Source organism: Salvia miltiorrhiza, chromosome 7, assembly GCF_028751815.1.
Source record: "Salvia miltiorrhiza cultivar Shanhuang (shh) chromosome 7, IMPLAD_Smil_shh, whole genome shotgun sequence".
NCBI classification, from domain to species: domain Eukaryota; kingdom Viridiplantae; phylum Streptophyta; class Magnoliopsida; order Lamiales; family Lamiaceae; genus Salvia; species Salvia miltiorrhiza.
The window spans coordinates 59,869,798-59,890,232 of NC_080393.1; the positions used below are offsets into that span (position 1 = coordinate 59,869,798).

Genomic DNA, 20,435 nt, shown 5'->3' on the forward strand with positions numbered 1-20,435 from the left:
AGATACATGTAATATTTTTTAAGAGAATTTAATACATAAGCTTCTGAGCATGCCATGTCACCAATATCGCCGAAACATAGTCTGATGAGTTCCAATTAAGTTTACGACGAAACCTAGAAATCGATCATTGATCCAATTTGAGTGCCTCTATAAGAGTAACTGCAGCAAGTGATCGAGTTCGGTAGTTCCTCGTACTAAATTATTGACTATAGATTTGAAAAAAAAAAATGTGAAAGATGAGAATAGGAATTCTAATTAAGATGGATGAATTGTGGAAAAGAGTGAAAGAAAAAGGAAAAGAAATGGTGGGGTTGGGAAGGAGAAAAATGGGAGGGGCAGCAAATGCAATTGCATTGAAGTTGGGTCGGGCTAAAGAGGGGCAGAGATTGGGACAGCTGAGGAAAAATCACAAAGTGTAGACTGCCTTTGCCTCTTCAATTTTCGCACTGTTTTGTGTTTTACACACACTTGTCTTCATTATGTCCCACACTTCTTCCATTTAGTCGTCTCTCTCTCTCTCTCACACACACACACACTGGATTTACTATGTTTCCTTTTTTACTGCAACAATGATTAAGACTTACACGAGTGACATAGTTGAATTAATTGATGTTATAGGATTTAATCCAAACACGCATGATTTTTTTTTTTTTTTTTACTTTTCTAGTTTTAAAAAATTGAATTGTGGAAATTGAGCTTTAGACCTAACTATTAATACACTATGTTTAGACCTAACTATTAATACATCAGGTTTGTATCGCTTGTATCTCGTGCGATGCACATTATCAGGCCCGGCCCTGGGCATAGGCGAGGGGTGCGGCCGCCTAGGGCCCAGGGCAAAATGGGGCCCCAATTTTTTATTTTTATTGCTATTGTTATATGAAAATAATTTTTTTTAGTTGTACAATGGGCCTCAATCAGTAAAAAAATACATACAAACCCAAAAGCTCCAATCTTATTCTATCAAAAAAAAAGGGCCCACAAGCACACAAGCATATTCAATTAAAAGGGCCATTTTTTTCTCATTTCGCCTAGGGCCCATGAAATCCCCGGAACGGGGCTGCACATTATGAGTAATATTCAGCAATCGAGTGTGGTTGAGGTAAATCTTATTCAATGAAACATGTGATATTCTTGATATTCAAATTTGCAATATTTAATCTTACTCGATCATAAGATATTACCATTTACCAATACCATTACCACCAATTTGTGATCATTTTTTTAAAAAGAGATATTGTAGTTATTCATTCAAATTCGAATTTACAATATTCAACAATCAATTAGTGAATCGGGAAAAACTTGGTCCAAACTCGGGTTCGAGAGCAATGTTTTGCATACTGAGCTAGATTATGCATAATTCATTTATGTTTAATATATGCTTTAAGAAAAAAATAAAATTAAAAAAAACAAGAATAAAAACATAAAATGCTATTAAGAGGGCGGCTAATTTTGAATTCTTGCATTCACATTATAGGCAATTCTACAATCAACGCCTAGTCCTTCGTAAAGTGGTATAATGAAATATTTTCTCCCTCCCATATATATAAATTGATTGGAGTTTACATAAAGATTTAAAAAAATTATTAAAAATAAAAATATATAAGTATGAATTAATTAAAGAATTAAATAGAGTTAAATAGTAAATGAATAAAAAAATATTATTTTTATATATTTAGGACATTCGTAAAAAGAAAACAAGCCTATAAAATTAAGACAAAGAGTGAGCAGTAAACTTGTAATTCAAATATCATGTTTGAATTCTATATATATTTTAAAATCGAGTATAAAAATAAATAATATCGTCAAATACAGGTAACTAAAAAATCGAAATATATCAAGTGTTGACACGTTAAAGTGTGGTAAGGATTAAAGGTTAATTAATCCTTTAATAATCCATACTAAGAATTTTTGCTTTCTAGATTATCAGCGACCAAGTCGTAACAATAAATCTTTAATGTAATAATGAGAATTAATACTTTTTGGGACACCCTTTTCTTGGGTTAATAAATTGGTAAACAAAAGTCATTAAAACGTGTCGGATTGGTATAGGAGATTGGAGAGATTAATTACACTAATTAATTGCTAGCTAAATCTCCAATATAAGAGTACTCATTCCGTTTTTAAGTATCCTACTAAGAAATTAATTTTCTCTCTATGTCTCTCATTTCAAAATTCCATGGTAATTAAATAATACATAACTTCCTAATTTGCTCTTCTATTAGTGACAAATTCTTTACCAATTCAATTTTTCATGCAATAATTAGTAATAAAAAAGAAAAATAAATATGTATTTTTTGAAACACTTAAAAAATGGAGTATTTGTCAATCCTCGTGATAATCACTACAAGAAACTGGTCGGATGCTTATCAAAATTTCCGTCGATGTTCGGCATGTTTTCTTGTAGTGAATTATGTGACATGTACAAGTAATATCAATTGTGTATAAATCAATATTTATTACTCCCTCCGTCCACGAAATGAGTACCCATTTGTGGACGGCACGGATTTTAAGAAATGTATGAAGTATAGCATGAATAGTTTAAGGGTCCCACTTTTTGAGTGTATTAATTAAAGAGATGTGTGGGATACACTTGCCAAAAAGGAAAATGGGTACTCATTTCGTGGACGGACGAAAAAGGAAATATGGGTACTCATTTGTACGGAGGGAGTATTAAATTAGGCCACCAAAAAAAAGTTTATATCAGATTGTGGCTCAATATATATTGTATATTGTTAGACATTTAGACAAGTTTTTGACCAAAAAGCAAAAGAAACATTTATTTTAAGGCTCAAGCACCTTTCCTATTGCATCATATATTTTTAGCAGTCTTTGGATTTCCGACACAATTTTATCAAGCTTGTGACTAATTAACACTAATTAAGATTAATCTACTCTTTACAATTCAAAATCAAAGTGTCCCTTTTATTGGAAAGTAAACTCATTTTCATTTTTGTGCTGGGAAATAATTGTTTTTCCTTGAAAGAAAACATATCTCCACCAACATATGTTTTGTTTCGTCTACATTTTGTTCACTACTCTTTATTAAATGTTTGGTTTATTATTCTTTAGTTTCTTCAAATTTGAGTAAACAATATTTTCAAACATTCCAGCTTAGTCGTGGAGCGCGATCAGGAAAATCGTGTGTATTTGAATTTCACCATATTTCCTTTTCTTTTTCAAAATTAAAATAAAAGGATCCATGCATATACTATAAATAATACTCTCTCCGTCCCACTAAGCTTGAGTCGTAGTGTTTTTTGGGCTGTTCCACCGAACTTGAGTCGTATTTTTTTTTGGGCTGTCCCACCGAACTTGAGTCGTTTCCTATTTTGGCAAAAATTAAACAAAATACTAATTAACAAAATTAATTGCACCCTTATTTTTTCTTAATCATCCCAAATAACCCTCATTTTTAAAAAAATCAAAACATTTTTACTGTCATCTCACTCTCTCTCCTCCCCGACCATCTTTTCATATTTAATTATTTTAAATTATATATTTAAAATAATTAATTATATAAATAACTACTTAATTACAACTTTACAAACATACTTAATTAACTAAACAATGACTCCTTAATTCTCGTTCCCAAAAGAAACGGCCTCAAACTCGGCGGGACGGAGGAAGTAATATGATGCTAATTATTTGTGAGCACCATTGATATTATTTAGTCAACTTTCTTTTCAATATTATTTTTTATTTTGATGATTTATAATTATATATTATTGAGATTATAAAAATTACAAATTAATCAAGTTACTTTTTTACCTTTAAATTTAAATATATACTAGATGAATCAAGTTACAAAATATTTTATTACGACAATAATTACTTGACCAAATAAATACAAGTTCTCTGCTTCCGCCATTCACACCATCATCGAACCCTTCGCCGCGGCCGTACCACCTTATCTTCCCGCCGGCACGCCCCAAGCCCCGTGCTCGTACCGCCTTTCCTTTCAACCGGCGCACTCTTGTCCCGCGCCGCCTCTCCTTCTAGCTGACGTTCCCCTTGCACTGTGTTCGTGCTACTACTCTGCTAGCCATTTATCGGCGCGCCCTCAACCATCCCTATTCTACCACGTAGAGGGTCGGGTTGGGTTGGGTCGGATCAAACTCGTATCTTGGGTCACCCATATGAATATCAACAAAATGATGTATACTATTATTTTTAAAGATACCAGCAACCACAGATGGGCCAGCCTCGTGTACATCATTACATATACGAACATTCGAAACCCTCGTTTTTCTTAATTAGATCAAATGTGATTCTTCCGGTCGGATTGACGTTAGTTAAAATTCAAATCAACAATAATATAGTGCCCCAATTATTTGATTTTGGGATTGGGGTGAATGACTCCAGACAAAGCAACCAACAACACACACATATACGTTTGGTATGTGTTTCTTACTTCTACTCATTTTGTAATAAAAACAACAAAATGAATTTTTAAAGACTTTTTATGCATTTCATTGTAGCTGGTCTTTTTAAAGGTGCTTGACTAGTTAAGGAAATACTTATTTTATTTTTCACGATAATTTTATAACACATATAAATTCTATATATATTTTGAGTTTGAGATTTAGAAAAGATAGTTTCTTACAATTTAATTTGGTGATGAGCCCTATTATATGAAAATACACATCAAATAGCGATAATTTAATGTGCATGTATTGGTTTAGTAATCAGTGATCGAGACCATCGAGTTCACTGTCATGCATACGATCTTTAAATTTATTTATTTATTTGAATCACGAGATCGTAACTCCATCATCAGAATCAATGGTAGATCCAGGGGCTAGGGGGCTAAACTCCCAATTTTCAATATATATATATATATATATATATATATATATATATATATATATATATAGGGAGAGGTTCAAAAAAGAACCATAAATAAAAAAAGAACGGAGAACCATTTTCAGCCATTCGATTATCAAGATCTACGGTGGATGTATCATCTTGTTGGATGAATGCAGATCCTGGGTTCGAATCCTGAAGGGAGCAATTTTTATTTTTATTTTTTTAAGTGCATTAATTTTAACAGCGAATGCATTAATTTTTACAGTGAATGCATTACATTTGATGGTTCTCTCATTCTCACAAATAATATAGTTCTCTCTAGAACCACACCCTATATATATATATATATATAAAAGAAATACAAGAGAGAATATAATACATTGTTTTAATGATCGTAGTATACACGATAAGTCGTTAATTGTCTAATATTTTACAATAGTTTGTTATATTACTTTGTTAAATTAGTGTTATTTTTATCCTATTTTCCTTATTAGTTAATTTCAATGTTGAATTTGAATCAATCCTTAAGTTAAAGCAAAGTTATGAACTCTTAATGAAAATTAGTTTATTTTTTCAAAGATGAAATATTAAAAAAAAAAAAACACACACACACACACACACAGAGGTATGTATTTATATGCTTTCAATGTACTTGTTGTTAAATTATAATGAAATGCGATTCACTATTTATTATACTAAGTGACTGAGTTCTATCAAATTCATTAAAATTCTACTTTGACGTAAAAATGAATTGTGCGAAATGCTAAAAAAAATTGGCTCGAAGGCTGGAGCCCTCAAAACCCTATGCAGATACTTTCGGACAACATACTTCAACCTCCGAATCATAAATCCTGGATCCGGCCCCGGTCGGGATAGGACAGAAAGTCGTGAGATTCACGTGGTGGCGCTGCATGGCGGCACGACAGGGCAGTCCCATGGAACTCCACCAATGTTGGGTGTTGGATGTATAGATACACATATAGATACAAGAAGAGCTGAGACAATTGCAGTCGGTTGTGGAATCAATACCTGTAATGACCCGACTTTTTATTAAGGATTATATACTTTTAATTACTGATTAAGGATTGATTATGGTAATTAGAGTTCAGCATCCATTTATAAAATACGAACTTATATGAATTTGATAATTTATATATGTGATGATTTATTTTTTTATTTTCAATAGATGATGCACTCAAAATATATTTTGAGTCCATTAATTTATTGTGGAGAATTTAACACTGAAGTGTTAAATATGAATCTTTTATCGATTGTTTACTTAAGCCCATGAGTAATTTATTTTATGTTAGAAGCAAGCTCAAATGGATTTTATGCTTCAATAAGAATTTGGCTTATATGTCTTAATGTATTTAAATGAGTTTGGAACCTTATAATTAATATATTAATCTCTTAGATATTTTAATTAGAATAATCTTAAGCATGCTGAATCCTAAAGCATGCTGAAGAATTTTGAGCGCATGCTGAAGAAATTCTTCAGTCATACATGCAGGCTGAAGGTATTCATACCTGTAAGTTGAAAAAAATTCCACAATCCTCATCCATCCAAACCACCCCATTTTTCTTTAAAACCACAGCCATTTTCACCATTCTCACACCACCATTTTCAACTACTGCAGCCCAATTTCACAGCCAATTTTAAGGTAATGCAACAAAGAAATTTCTGCATCTTTCCATTCTCTTCCCAAATTGATTCCTAATTTTTGTGATATACAATATCTGCAGAGACTATTATCCACCTACTCAAGGTATCATCACCCTCAGGGAACCACCAATTCATACCAATTCATACGGCTGTTCTGATATTTCACAACATGTTTACATATGCACATATGAACTGAAATTTACAGACTAGTTCAGTTTCAAGAAAAGAATTTCAGATTTCAATAAGCATTTACAGTATTTGATTTCTGCTCAAAATCCTATGCTATTTTGTGAACTAAATTGTGGCTTGAACCTACTGTGTGTGTGAGTCGAAATCAGAGGGAGGCGGCAGCCGCGGTGGCTCGTCGCCGGCGACGGAGCGGCGGCGGTGAACCTGCCGTTGTCTCCGATCTGCCAAGAAAGAGAAAGAGGAGTTTCAGTTTTTAATTTAGAAAATGAAAAAAAAGAAGGAAAATAGAAAAGGAAGAAATTAGGACTTACCTTAGGCTGCCGGTCGATGGAATCCAGTTGCAGTCGGCGGCGGACTCCAGCGGCTCACTCCAGCGGCTCCCAGTCGACGGTGCTCGCCGGAATCCAGTTGCAGCGGCGGTGGATTCCTCGGCTGGATACAGATCGAGAGAGAACCGAAGGGAGCAGGCGTCGGGTTCGGTGAGTGAAGGGAGAGCCGAGGGTGGCGCGGCTTGTCGCCGCTGCTCCTCCGGTGGATTCCGAGATGGGGCGGGCGGATTTCGCCCAAGGAAGAAGAGTGAGGTGGGCGGATCTTTCAAGAGAGAGAGAATGGTGTGAGGATGAGAGAGAGAGATAGAGGAGAAGAGAGGGGGAGAGAGTTCGGGGAGAGAGAAGGAGAGGCCGCGCCGCTCGCCGGCGGCGACGGCGCCGTTGAACGGCAGCGGTGGCGGCAGAAAACAGAGAGAGAGTCGGGAGAGAGAGAGGTCCGAGAGAGAGAGTGAGAAAGAAGAAAGAAGAGGCGCAGCTTGTGTGTTATGTGTGTGTTTGAGTGTATTTAGTGTGTGTGTATATTTAGGTTAGGATTTGGGCCGGGTATGGGCCGATTTTTTTTAATTGTTTGGGCCGATTTAATTAAATCCTTGGGCCAATTTAATTAAATTGTTTGGGCCGATTTTATTAATTGTTTGGGCCGAGACTTGGGCCGATTTTAATAAGTGTTTGGGCCCTTATTTAATTAACAGATGGGCTTCGATTTAAATGTTTGGGCTCGGCCCTTTACAAATAAAATCTGATGGGCTTCTTTTAATTAAAGGATTTGGACCTATTTTAATTAAATTGTTTGGGCCTTATTCAAAGAAAAACATGATAGACTTAATTTATCTAATTAATTTGGGCTTATATCTATTTAAATTATTTGAGCTCTTAATTATTAATTTAAATTGAGCTTGATTAATTTAATTATATATTAACCTCTTAAATTAATTATTTAAATGGAGTCTTCCATTTGATTATTTACAAATGAACTTTTAAAATGAAATATTTCGAGTTAAACTCTCATTTAAATTAATTCTTTTCAAATGACTTATTAATATGGATTATTTGAAAATGATTAAACGATTTTAAAAAAAAATAAGAAAGCATGATCTATGATGATATAATTTATCTATGTAATATTATAGGTTTTTAAATGACGGAATATTTGACTTGATGACATAAATAGAACGAGTTATGATTAATGCGCATGTTGATGTTCGAATAAATAGTTTCGAACCTAAATGATAGTTATGTGATAATGTTTTGAGTCTAAGGTTTTGACGAGATAAGATTAATATTATAATTTACTAATTTTTTTTAAGGGTGATGATGGGCTCACTTATTGGGCTTCATGATTTTATTATCTTGGGCCTCATTTGTTGGGCTCTAGAAATAAATTAATGTTGGGCCTAATATTATTAATGCATTGGGCTTTGAATTTATTCATTTGGGCTCAATTTAAATTCCTTTTGGGCCTTGATTATTTTATTTTAATTGGGCCTTCATAATTATTCTATTAAGTTTAATTAGAGAAAATTTTAAGACTTACTAATTATTAATTAGTAAGTGAATTAGATTATTTTAAGATGAGTATATTATTAAAGATTAATAATCCGACCTCATAAGACGAGCTTTAATTCCTTAAATAGGATTAGCATCTCATAATTTAATTAAAGGAATATGAGTCATGCATAATCATTTCACGCATCCTCATTTATTGAGATTTTTCGAGAATTAGAATCTTATTTTATTTTCTCGAATTAAAGGTCAAGCACCAGAGTTAGAGCTAAATCGTGAGTCTGCTATTCAGGTAGGCTTTCTACGTATAAATTAAAACCATATATATTAGAATTGTTAAGACTTTATGCTTATGAATTTAAATGATATTGTCAATGCCTAAATGCTTTATGTTTTATTATTAATTGCCTATCTGATGTTAATCGAATTCGGATTCTGGATGGGACAGCAAATCCCTTCGGAATTAGTGTACACCTTGTGATCGTGAGTCATCTAGCGGGTTGGCCGATCATAGTGTCCGTAGAGGGAGGCCTCCCTCTCGGCACGAGTTACTGATATGGTGATTAATGATATAAAATACCTGCGCGGGTTATTGATGAAAGAAATGATATTATGTTTGGTAAATACGAGTCTTTAAAGGAAAACCCTCGTATATTACTACTATTGAAAGGCTTGACAATAAAATATTATGCATGTATGTAAATTTCGGCAAGTGTCCACTAAGTACTTTTGTACTTAGCCCTGCATGTATTTTTAAATGTGCAGGTTGAGCTGCGATCGAGGATGTAGTGTGCAAGCGGAGCTTCTGTCAATCTAGGATGAGTACCTCAGAGTAGAGTATATGTTTTCATACATATATTCAAATTATTATTCCGCTGCAAACACTGATTTTACTAAGACATTATGTTATCTGTCAAAACAATATGTACTATTTAATAATGTACTCAAACTCGTTGAGTACCCCTTTGAATAATATTATGTACGGTCCCCTTGTGGCCTTCATTGATATCTAGATATTTCGATTGATTTCTTTATACAAGTCAAGTCATCAAGAAACCGAATATGCCCCTTTCTAAATCCCGCTCCTAAATTCCCTCCCTTAGTCGCGGTTTTCCCGAATTTGCTATCCTTAGCAAGTGCGGTCGTGACAATACCTGTTGCTCGCACGTGTGGTGGAACCCTAGAAAAGGACACATTCAATGTTCCTTCTCCTAGTTTTCACTTCCACTTCAACCCATCCATGTATCATCAACTTTAATTTAATATTTTAATTTTATTTCTCCTACCACGTATATATGCACCACCTACTTGATAATGAATATTTTCGAATAATCACAACTGTCAAACCAAACTTAATTTAATAATTACCTAAAATCTTATGAGGATGATGATTGTGAAAATATGCATATGATACTACTCCCTCCGTCCCGGTTCAATAATCTCATTTCATTTGGGCACAGAGATTAAGAAACTTGTTTTTTGAGTGTAAATGTGTGTGAGATCACATTGTTTGTAGTGTGAAATCATTACCAAAAATAGAAATGAGACTATTGGAGTGGGACGGAGGGAGTACAATTTAGTTAGGGTTTTTCCATTACAAACGATGGTGATTTTATAATTTTTGAATTGGATTCGTATAAGTATATACATTATATGTTGTATTTTGTATTAAGAGTTCAATATATTGAATATATTGACAATTAGGGACAATATGAAATTATTTGATCTCTAATTAAGTTAATTACGTGTTTGGTTGTAATGAGTAATTTGTTAGTGTTGTATCATTAATTTTATCTCTTGTTCATGATCTAAGTAGAGAATCCATGTAATATATTCATCTTAGAAGACAAACAACGTACACAACAACGAAACAACGAAATTTTTCGTCGCTAATAAACTCGCAACAAAATTTGTAGTTAAACCCTACTGAGGACCGAATAACAACTTTTTTTTTTCTTTCGAATCTAGAACCATGGTTGTTAAAATAGTTAACCCAAAGCTTAAGCACCACATCTCATTTTTTGTCAAGTTTATAATTTTGATTTTTTTCTTTCAAAACTTTTCAATTCAACACTCTTTGTAATCGAAAATTTCAAATCCGCAGCTCTTCCTAATTAAGTACTAATATCAATATGTATCGATGTGCATATATAGGTACTATTAAAACCTTCAAATTTAATATAATGAATAAGTATGTTTTGGACATTCTTGGAGACAAAAGGGATAAATTAAGTAACTCAAAAATAACATGGGAAAGAAAATTCGAGGAATAAAAGTGTGTGTGTGCGTGTCCATGTGTCAGGATGTAAGTGGAGCAAAGGCAAAGTTTAATTGTGATGGGTTGGGTTCAATAAATGTGATAAAGTTTTATCCTTAAAAAAAATAGAAATATGAGATTTATTAGCAGATGAGTTGAACTATAAGTTGGAATTCATAATTTGTGTGGGTCGGGTCACAATAAAAGAAAAACGGTCCCCTACTTATCCATCTCGACCCATGCTTCCATTTCTGACTTGTTATTTTCAAAATTAGTGTGCTTCTAAATAATTCATCATGCATCCATCTCTGCATATATATATATATAATATATTATTATCATACATTAATTGTTAACTTATTAAAAACATACAATCAATCGAGTCATATGATCCATCATTGATACGATGATATGATAGTATATATTAATTCTAATATGTGATTTTGCAAACCTAAAAGGAGCTTAATTAATTTTCGATCGTGATTTGAAATATCTCGGGTTTTTATTTCACTAACATTTTGACATTTTGTGGGCAAATCCAGCATGATACAATTAGTCCCAGACTCCCAAATAGCAATGGGAGCAAAATTTGCATATACATACTAATTATAAGTTAATTATTTGGGGTAAGTACTTTGTTTCATATTAATCCTAAAATTATACCCCATCCGTCCACAAAAAGTATATATAGCACTTTCATATATAAATTGTACATGAAAGTGTTGTACTTTTTGTGATCGGATATGAGCAAATATTTAACATTAATTCAATGCATTTAGTTAGGCTTCCTAGCTAGTCTAACTTATTTGGAGGCGTAGAAATGAGAGCAGGTTCGACGGAAAGATTTGGGAGATTAACAACATCTCGATGGAAATTAAAGTAAGAATATGGAGCTGGAATTCTATTTTCGAAACGATAGCTTGGGAGTCTTCATTCCAATCTTGGTGTACCTTTGATTTCTCAAGTCTTCTGTGTAACTGATTTTCTGGTGAGGCACGTCTAGTGCCAAGCTTCTGTTCTATTTAATTATCTCTTTTCCTGATAAAAAAAAAAAAAGGCTTCCTAGCTAGTCAATATATCATGCATGGTGGCTCTGATCTACTCCCTTCGCCCATGAAACAACTTCTTAGGAGGGAGTGACACGAGTTTTAAGAAAAATGTTGTTGAGTGTATTGAGAATAGAGATAAAGTTGTTGAGTGTATTGGAAGGTAGTGAAAATGTGTTATAATTAATATTGAAAGTTGTGAAAAAAGTGAAAAGTAAGTAATTATAAGTGGTGGGGTATAGTCCAAAAATATGTAGAAAGTTTTTTTTATAGACGTCACAAAAAGAAAAGATAGAAAGTTCTTTTGTGGATGGATGAAATAATTAATTAATTCAATTGGAGTCGAGAAGTCGTAAAGATTCAAGGAATGTCTTTTTTTTTATCAGAAAAAGGGAATTAACATAAAATCAAAAGGTACCAGAAGTATCTAAAAGTCAATACATGAAGAGAGCAAAAAATTGCTAGAGCACCAGCTAGAGAAACTTACATCCGACTTAGTAAATCTAAAAATCTTACTCCAACTCCACAAACGACCTTTAATCTCTGAAACCGCCCTATGCACCTCCCAGACTTGTTCTTCAAATCTGCTTTCATTCCTTTGTTTCCACAATAGCTAAATCGTGCACATCCATAACGCTTTGAGGGCCTTTTCACTCTCTCTACCTCTTCCACTGTTTATGAACATACTGAAATGTTGCATCAATTCCTTCGGTCTCGCTGTTCTGATCCCCATACATGACTCTATTGCATCCCAAACATGTTGAGCTTTCGGGCATAATAGGAAAAGGTGATTCGCCGTCTCAATATTCCCGACACAAGCGTTACACCAAACCTCAGCGTCCGTCAACTGCACTCTCCTCTTTACAAGATTGTCGCATGTCGCTAGCCGATTTTTCAGACACCGCCTAATAATAAGTAATAAGAACCTCACGTATTGCTATATTTATACAGATGTCAAATTTGTCTTAGAATTAGAACTAGTACTAGATATTCCTCTTCTGTGATAGTATCAAACTCTTTTTTCGTGTCTTTAGATATAGTTTTCATTTTTCAATGCAAAGTGAAAATAAAAAGCGGGACAATGCTAGACAACTCATTATTTTCATTTTTCAGCGGCAATAGCATTCTATGGAGTTAAAAAAATTTGTAGGCAGCTAAGTTAGGACGGTTTTCAAAATTAGGTCACTTTTTTTCGGACTTATAAATTTAGGTCATTTATTTTAAATTTCGGCATCCGTGAGCAACATTGGAGCCCTAACGGGTTATTTGGCACGTGAGATGTGCGTGACTTCACAGGTGGAGCCCGAACGCTGCCTATTTACACACATGAAAAATAAAACTCTAAAATAATATATAATTTAAAATTACAAATTAAAAACACCCAACCTAAAAAAATACACAAATTAGAATGAAGAACCCTATTACCCCAAATTAAAACCTAGCCAGCGATGTCTTACAAGAGTGAAGAGAATTCATCGCCAGAATGTGTGTGCGGAAAAATAGCATGGGTTCGAACCTATGTTGCACAGGTGAGAGGGGGCGGGTGCGGGAGCGATACAATTCGGGTGCGGGGATACGGATTTTCAAAAATTATAGGGTGAGATTCGTGAAGGATACGTATGTTACATTTATATATATTTTATTATATGTGACCAATCAAATTGAAAAAAGAAAAGAACATTTATAAATTAAATATTGCATTGCAAATATAAGTCAAAGTAAAAGTTTCAATAATGAAGTTCTTCAAAAATTGCAAAAGAGCCCAAAAATAATGAAAAAAAAATTGCATTGCAAATATAAGTCAAAGTAAAAATTTCAATAAATTGCATGTAAAAGTTTCAAATTGCATGCAAATATAACTAAAAAATTACAAAAGAGCCCAAAAATAATTGAAAAAATTGCAAAAGAGCCCAAAACGCACCCTATTCGCGGGTGCGCGCACCAGATTTGCGAATCCCTTTTTTTTGTGGAGGATTCGCCACGTGGCGAAAAATAAATTTTTTGTATTAATTTTAATATCACTTTGTAGATGAATAATTAGGTATATATATTAAAAATAAAATTTCAAATATGATTTTTATTTATATCTGTAATAATAATATTGTGTTTAATAATATTGTGTAATGATAATTTTTACTATCAAATAATTTAAATGACTTAATAACTATAATTATCATTAAACTTTATACAAAGTTGAAAATTTAAGTGTTTTCATATTTTAGTTCTTTATTGAATAATTGATGTGGATTGTTTTTTTTTCAAAAGAAATATTTTAAATTTGCTTATATTATGATTCTATTTTATATTTATATTTATTTATTTAAATATATTGTTCAATTTCGATGATCACTGTGCATCACACGGGAGGACGTACTAGTGGTCATATGTCTAAGAGAATTTTAATAAAACCCGACTCATTTTAACATTCCCTACGACTACTGAGCTTTAGTTCATCTCACTAAAATTAAATCTCATTCTAACTTATTACTTAATGGCTAATGCCAATGTATTGGCTAAATTTCAAGGAATCAAAACATCATACTTAGGCATTTTACACTAAATTCACTGCAATAAACTATCTGTGAGGTAGAATACAGTCTGCGTGAAAGGAAGCAAACTCAACCTACAAATTGTGTACCTCCTCAAGGGAAGAAAATTGTGCATCGATTCGGCAGAGAGCTTGTTCATCAATTGTGACTGGATTTACCCACTTTGGTGGGAGGAAATGGGATTCTTGTTTGGTAGAGCAATCATCATTTTCCCTGCAAGCAGAGTCACCTGCAGCTTCCCCATCGCTCTTTTTCGTATTCCATTGAAACACCTGAGACGCCATCTCCCAACACGCTTTCAGCTCATCCTCATTCCGTGCTTTGTTTAATTTATCATTGAGATCGGTTAAGGCTGTTGCTTTCTCGCCCTGCAAAGACTTGATCTTTTTGGTCGTTCCCCCCTCTCCTTCTGTATCACTGGCATCATCCGGCTTTCCTGCTTTCTTCAATCCTTGATCTACAATGTATTGGATCCTTTTTCTCAAGTTGTCAGTTGTTGCTGGATTTGATCTAAGCTTCAACTTCAAGTCATGAACCATCCTTTCATTGTTCTGCTCATCAAACTCCGAGCTCACCTGAAAAACCTCTTCCAATAAACCAACATTTTGCATGTATCTGTCAAAAGCTTCACTTTCTGCTTCAATATTTCCATCCCTAAATTCTTTCAACTTCGAGAACCTCCATTCATTGATGACTTCTGCATCCTGACCACGTAAACAAATAAGAACGGATTTTTTAAAGCCATGAACGGATTCATATTGATGGTTCCTCACCTTTTTGGTCAATGGCTTCCTCGACCGAAATGATGTCTGTAAGTTACTGAACTGCGCAAAGTTGTTAGAAAGTTGGCGAAGTCTGTTGAAACTCCTACAAGTGATCAATAAGAAAATTACTACCAAAGGGGGAGTTTACTTTTTATGATTGATAAGATGCATGATTGAGTATTTTTATCCTCATTACTAAGATATCTTCAATCACCCTTTCAATGGGATACTATTAATTATGCAAAATCAACTCAAATGATAGAAATTATCAAAGGCCTTGGGATATCCCTAAGTTCCAATCCATCTTAGTAACAAGTGATTAGCCTTGCTATTTTTATCCAATCAAGGCTAATTCTCCAAATTAAACGGCCCCATAAGGACAGTCAATACAGGCTTAAAGACTAAATCAGTTAGTCTAAGCAAATCAACGACTTCCAGCGACTAAAAAAAGTAAAATACTATACAATTTATGAAGTGGGAGATGCATGATAATTATCAAAGAAACAAAGAAAAATAGACAATTGAGGTAATCTCGTCCGTTCTTATGATGGTAATATCAAGCAATATGATATTAAGCAACTATATTTAGCATAAATATATCTACAACATAGATCCAATATATGGGTTGACGAGGGCAGCCAATTTGGAATAATAGTGCAGCATCTTGAATAAACATGAAAGATAGAACACATACAAGGAAATCTTGTACCGGGATTATGATGAACAACTTTGCAACTTACCCTGAATGAGATGCTTCAGACGATTGCTGGTCAAAGAGAGGAGAGCTGGTAGAGGGCGGTTTGTCTGGAAAGGATGAGTTGCCTTTCAAAACTGCAAATACAATTATAGTTCAGGTTGCAATTGAGCTTCTAATTATTGGAGAAAATAAATAATGTTTTTAACTAACTCTCTGGCCAGAATGAGAAAAATCTAAGAGAACTCCATCTAAAAAATTAGTTCCCAATAGGGTTCCTGGTTTACCTATGTTAAGTACTGTACTTTTGCGGATCTTTAAGGGGGCCACTAAATATGGTCAGCTTAAATAGGCTTTCCTCGAGGAGGCAATTAGGTATTAGATTCACCAAAAACCTACAACTACCCATTTACCTCCATTAGTGTAGCCACTAATTTGCACATCATCTTCTCTCCAAGACAGAGAGAAGCATATCCATACTGAATAAAAGCCGTTAAATAAATCCTAGATCATTTAGTACAATCTGTTAATTAATTTACTATATCCTATCAGATTTTATTCTTCCTTTATCTGGTTTATATTGCTGCATTAAGACTAATTGCATGTATCTACCATTTCTATCAATGTGAACAATGGTGAAGAAATTTTGTTCACCAGTTTGAAATTGCTTCATTTGGTATCAGGCACAGTCCAGTGCCGGCGACACAGTAATTAGATACAGCAAAATAAAATAACACATTCAAACAGCAGTGAACACCTCAAACTTTATTCTAGTGCCTGAATGTTGAGATAAATATCTCAACAAATTATATATAGTGCAGAAGAGAATTGTGAAGATTCATATTTCCAGATGAGTGTTCTTTTAAATTTAGGATTAGAGGAAATCAAGATTCTAATGATTCTTTTTCTTTGATATGTGATTCTATTGTTTTTAATGTTGTTCAAGACTCGCAAAAATTAATCCTAATCAAAGGGGTGTAACATGAGACTGGATTACCATACCATGTATATGACAAGGATTTTGTGCCTTTGCACAGCAGTTCTTGCATGACTGATATGGACATCTGCAGAGTTAAAATAGAATAGATAAAATTAAATAAGTATTCGTTGCTGACTTTACATTTGACAAGCATCAAAAGATTTTAGATAGGACACGGAGAAATAATTATGAATTCAACAGACGAAATATAAAATTGTATACAACATCAGTAAACAGGGGGCAACTTGAAAATGTTCTTTTCTTTAATGTAAACAGTCAACACCATGCCTCAGATAGCAAACAAAATTTTGAGCTGGAATTGTTTGCATGTCTTCTCAGATAATGTTGAATTCTCTTTTATTTACGTCAATATAAGAATCAGTTTTTATGAGCATAATACAAGTTGTGGTATCTGCATGATTACATCTTAAATAGCAACAGAACACCAGATTTAAGGTCAAATGAAAATAAAGCAAGCTGTTCAGCTATGTCGAGGGGCACTCACTACGGCAGCTAGAGTAAGCTTTCTACTAGTCCAAAATGGTATTACTTGTTCCAGTAACCTAGAATGGTTTACCTTCCTTTTACAGTTACATCAATTATCAGATATTGTATTACTTAGTTGGTCAAGTATGGGATATTGTGCCTGTATAGTTGGGGAAGGGAAAAAGTTCTCAGCTTCTCAGTCGTATATCGAAGGTGTTGTATAATTTAAATGTCAAGGAATTATTTCTCGACATCATCTAGTTATGAAATGAGTATTATAGTTCCATAAGCATCTGAAGTTTACTCTGCAGCTTTACATTTATAGAAAGTAAACAAATTTATTACTAAATGAACCCAAGTTTCTTTAGGGTTTGAAAATCAATAGGATCCACAGGAGTTAAAAACTTAAAAGGAGCTCCCCGGGCAACACACACCAGATGCAAATATCGATTAACATGAACTAGGGTGCTTGAATTGGAGCACAATTGTGCATCAACCACACAGAAACAGAAACAGAAACAGAAACAGAAACACAAGGATACGAATAAAACCATACATTGAGTGAAGGAAGGTGGTGATGAAGGAAGACGAGAAGGGGTTTACCTAGAGCGCGCCACGTTGCCGCACTTGATGCACTTGGGTTTGTTAAGGCCGCGGAGGCTCTTGGAGGAGGGCGGCGCGGAGACGTCGGTGGCGCCGCTGCTGCTCTTGACTGGGGATGAGGCCGCCATGAAATCCGGCGGGGATTAAATCATTATACAATTCTCCTGATGATTTATAAATGACTATATCAGTTAAGTTATTTATTACTGCAGTGATTTTATTGGGCCAAAAATAAAAAATTATTGGGCCGAGGTGAGTGATTTGGGGTTGTATTGGGCAAAAATTGAGCCCAGCTCCCTTTAACAGAAAATGTCAAAACTTGAGAGAAGTAGAAGAGGGTAGAGGAGCTAGTGACTGGAGTCAACTCTCTTACTTTTTCATTAATTAATAGATTAAATTATGTATTCTCTTAATATGATAATCAGCAATTTAATTATTTTAATTCATGATATATAACTAATTTTAAGGGATATAAATGTCTTTTTTCAGAGAAAGGAATATCTTACAAAATTTCAAAATTTAAATTTTATAAATTCTTTAAAAAAAACTTAGCTAAATAACATCTCAATTAGGCCCAAAACAAAATAGGAAAAACATAAAAGTCCTATTTGATTTAGTGGTGGCGTTGGGTATAATAGGATGTATTATATAATTGGATTGACCCACATTCAGATCTTGATTCGTATTTTAATTCAAATCCACATTCTGATCTAAATTATGTAAAGGACACTATTCAATTATACAAATAACACTTTCTGTAATTGACGCTATTTTTTTATACAAATAATTTCACACTATAAAATTGTAAATAACAATATTTTAATAATATTATAACATTTTAAAATATTACAATGTCATTTATATAATTGAATAATGTCAATTATAGACAGTATCATTTATATAATCGGATAATATAATTTATACAATTTGGATCAAAATGCGAGTTTGAGCCCAAATACGAAATGCGAATTTGAATCCGAATACGAGTCAATGTTTAAGTGCGGATCAACCTGATTATATGGCACATGCGTTACCCAAATTTATGGGCTTGGTTTACACGAATAGAAGAAAGAAATAGGAAAAACAGAAGATAAAGAAAGAAAAGGCAAGCCCTAATCCCAATTTGGTTTATGCGACTCAGAATCTCACCGGAATTGAATTGATTGGGCTGAGAGAATCATGGGTGGTGAATCGCGGTACGAGATCCACCAGACCGCCTACATTAAGCTGGTCCTCCACGCCCTAAAGCACCGGACCTCCGCCGTCAATGCCGTCCTCCTTGGCCGCTCCGCCGCCGCCGGAGTCGAGATCGTTGACTCCGTTCCCCTCTTCCACTCGCAGATCGGTCTCCTTCCCCCACTTGAAATCGCGCTCATTATGGTCAGTTAATACTCTATACTATTCACTGATTTCCGCTGTTTGATTTGCGAGATTTAGTGTTGATGGTATAAAAATACATTAACCTAATGTTTGGTTTGTAAACTAAACCTATCAATGTATTGGGAAATGCTACTTTTAAATGAGATCTGTGAAAACTCATACAACTTTTATTATCTTTTGTATTTTAGTTCTGATGATACTGATATAATCGTTTAGTTGTGTTGATTTTAGGAGAAAATTTGTTAGAACGGAAAATAAAAATAAAATCTGTAGAGACATGTAATTAAGCTTTGGATTAATTTTGTCAATGCAAATTGAAGAAGAGATGAAAGTTTCCCCCTTTTGGCTTGTGAGTTTGAAAGGCCTGCGTTGAGGAATGTGTAGCTAGCTTCCTCCTTTTCTTTTCCGTCTTATTGTTGTGATGAAAAAGAATCTTAGGAGAGCTCTTAAACCTCAATTGAATTCTGATTTGGCTTTTGTCTTTGTGAGACAAATTCCAACTCAGAGAATCCCCATCAAGGCCTCACTTTTGAAGAATCAATACCACAATATTTATTTGGGTACCAATACAATTAGAATAGTTTTTAGCCGTTTTTACAATCTAGCCACATCTTTTTATCTGACCAATACAAATAATTATCGATTGAGATTTGAATTTAATAGATAGAGGAGTATTATGAAGAAAAAGGCTTGAGCATCGTGGGCTACTTTCATGCTAATGAGAGATACGATGATTTTGAACTCGGGAGTGTCGCTAAGAACATTGGAGATCACATAACTCGGTATTTTCCTCAGGCGGCTGTGCTTTTGGTAGGTTGATTTTTTTTTGAGAAATCATTGGAAGCTTGATATCTTGTTTATTGATGATTTTAAATTTGTGAATTTCTAGCTGGATAATAAGAAGCTCGAATCTTTACAAAAGGGGAAAGACCGAAGTCCAGTTGTGCAGGTAATTTCTGCCACAATTCTTAACAGAGGCTGTAAAATTGAAAATTTTGAACCTCTTTTTCTTTTTATGTTGAGGACATATATCAGTTACGTGATTTAAGCTATTTCCGGTGATTGTGTACTGGTAAGGCTATGAGTTTGAGGAAAAATCAATGAAACTTTGGTTGCTACTTTCAAATACATTTCTTTTTCGTGACTAAGCTTGTTCGCGTGGCTGATATGTCTTTGAGATTGAG

The 20,435-nt window shown here is 34.0% G+C and overlaps 2 protein-coding genes across 2 annotated transcripts; one reads left to right on the top strand and one right to left on the bottom strand.

Moving 5' to 3' along the window:
* Window positions 1-14,255: 14,255 nt before the first annotated feature.
* Window positions 14,256-18,064, bottom strand: LOC130995265 (uncharacterized). The gene is made up of 5 exons (XM_057920496.1): window positions 17,872-18,064; window positions 16,806-16,867; window positions 15,850-15,940; window positions 15,119-15,212; window positions 14,256-15,049 (listed from the first exon to the last, which is right to left on the bottom strand). The coding sequence occupies exons 1-5, from the start codon at window positions 17,997-17,999 to the stop codon at window positions 14,420-14,422; spliced, it is 1,005 nt and encodes a 334-aa protein (XP_057776479.1). The 5' UTR covers window positions 18,000-18,064; the 3' UTR covers window positions 14,256-14,419.
* Window positions 18,065-18,901: 837 nt separating this feature from the next.
* On the top strand, window positions 18,902-20,377 carry LOC130995266 (ER membrane protein complex subunit 8/9 homolog). Its single transcript, XM_057920497.1, has 3 exons — window positions 18,902-19,251; window positions 19,915-20,061; window positions 20,141-20,377. Exons 1-3 carry the CDS (start codon window positions 19,051-19,053, stop codon window positions 20,297-20,299), a joined length of 507 nt encoding a protein of 168 aa, XP_057776480.1. The 5' UTR covers window positions 18,902-19,050; the 3' UTR covers window positions 20,300-20,377.
* The last annotated feature ends 58 nt before the right edge of the window (window positions 20,378-20,435 follow it).

Bases quoted from the DNA above. Each gene is read 5' to 3' on its own strand.
- LOC130995265 (XM_057920496.1), bottom strand. From the start codon at position 17,999: ATGGCGGCCTCATCCCCAGTCAAGAGCAGCAGCGGCGCCACCGACGTC. The intron at 16,868-17,871 runs GTAAACCCCTTC...TTAACTCTGCAG, and splicing joins GGCAACGTGGCGCGCTCTAG to ATGTCCATATCAGTCATGCA. The intron at 15,213-15,849 runs GTAAGTTGCAAA...GATCACTTGTAG, and splicing joins TCTGAAGCATCTCATTCAGG to GAGTTTCAACAGACTTCGCC.
- LOC130995266 (XM_057920497.1), top strand. From the start codon at position 19,051: ATGGGTGGTGAATCGCGGTACGAGATCCACCAGACCGCCTACATTAAG. The intron at 19,252-19,914 runs GTCAGTTAATAC...TGAATTTAATAG, and splicing joins TTGAAATCGCGCTCATTATG to ATAGAGGAGTATTATGAAGA. The intron at 20,062-20,140 runs GTAGGTTGATTT...GTGAATTTCTAG, and splicing joins CTCAGGCGGCTGTGCTTTTG to CTGGATAATAAGAAGCTCGA.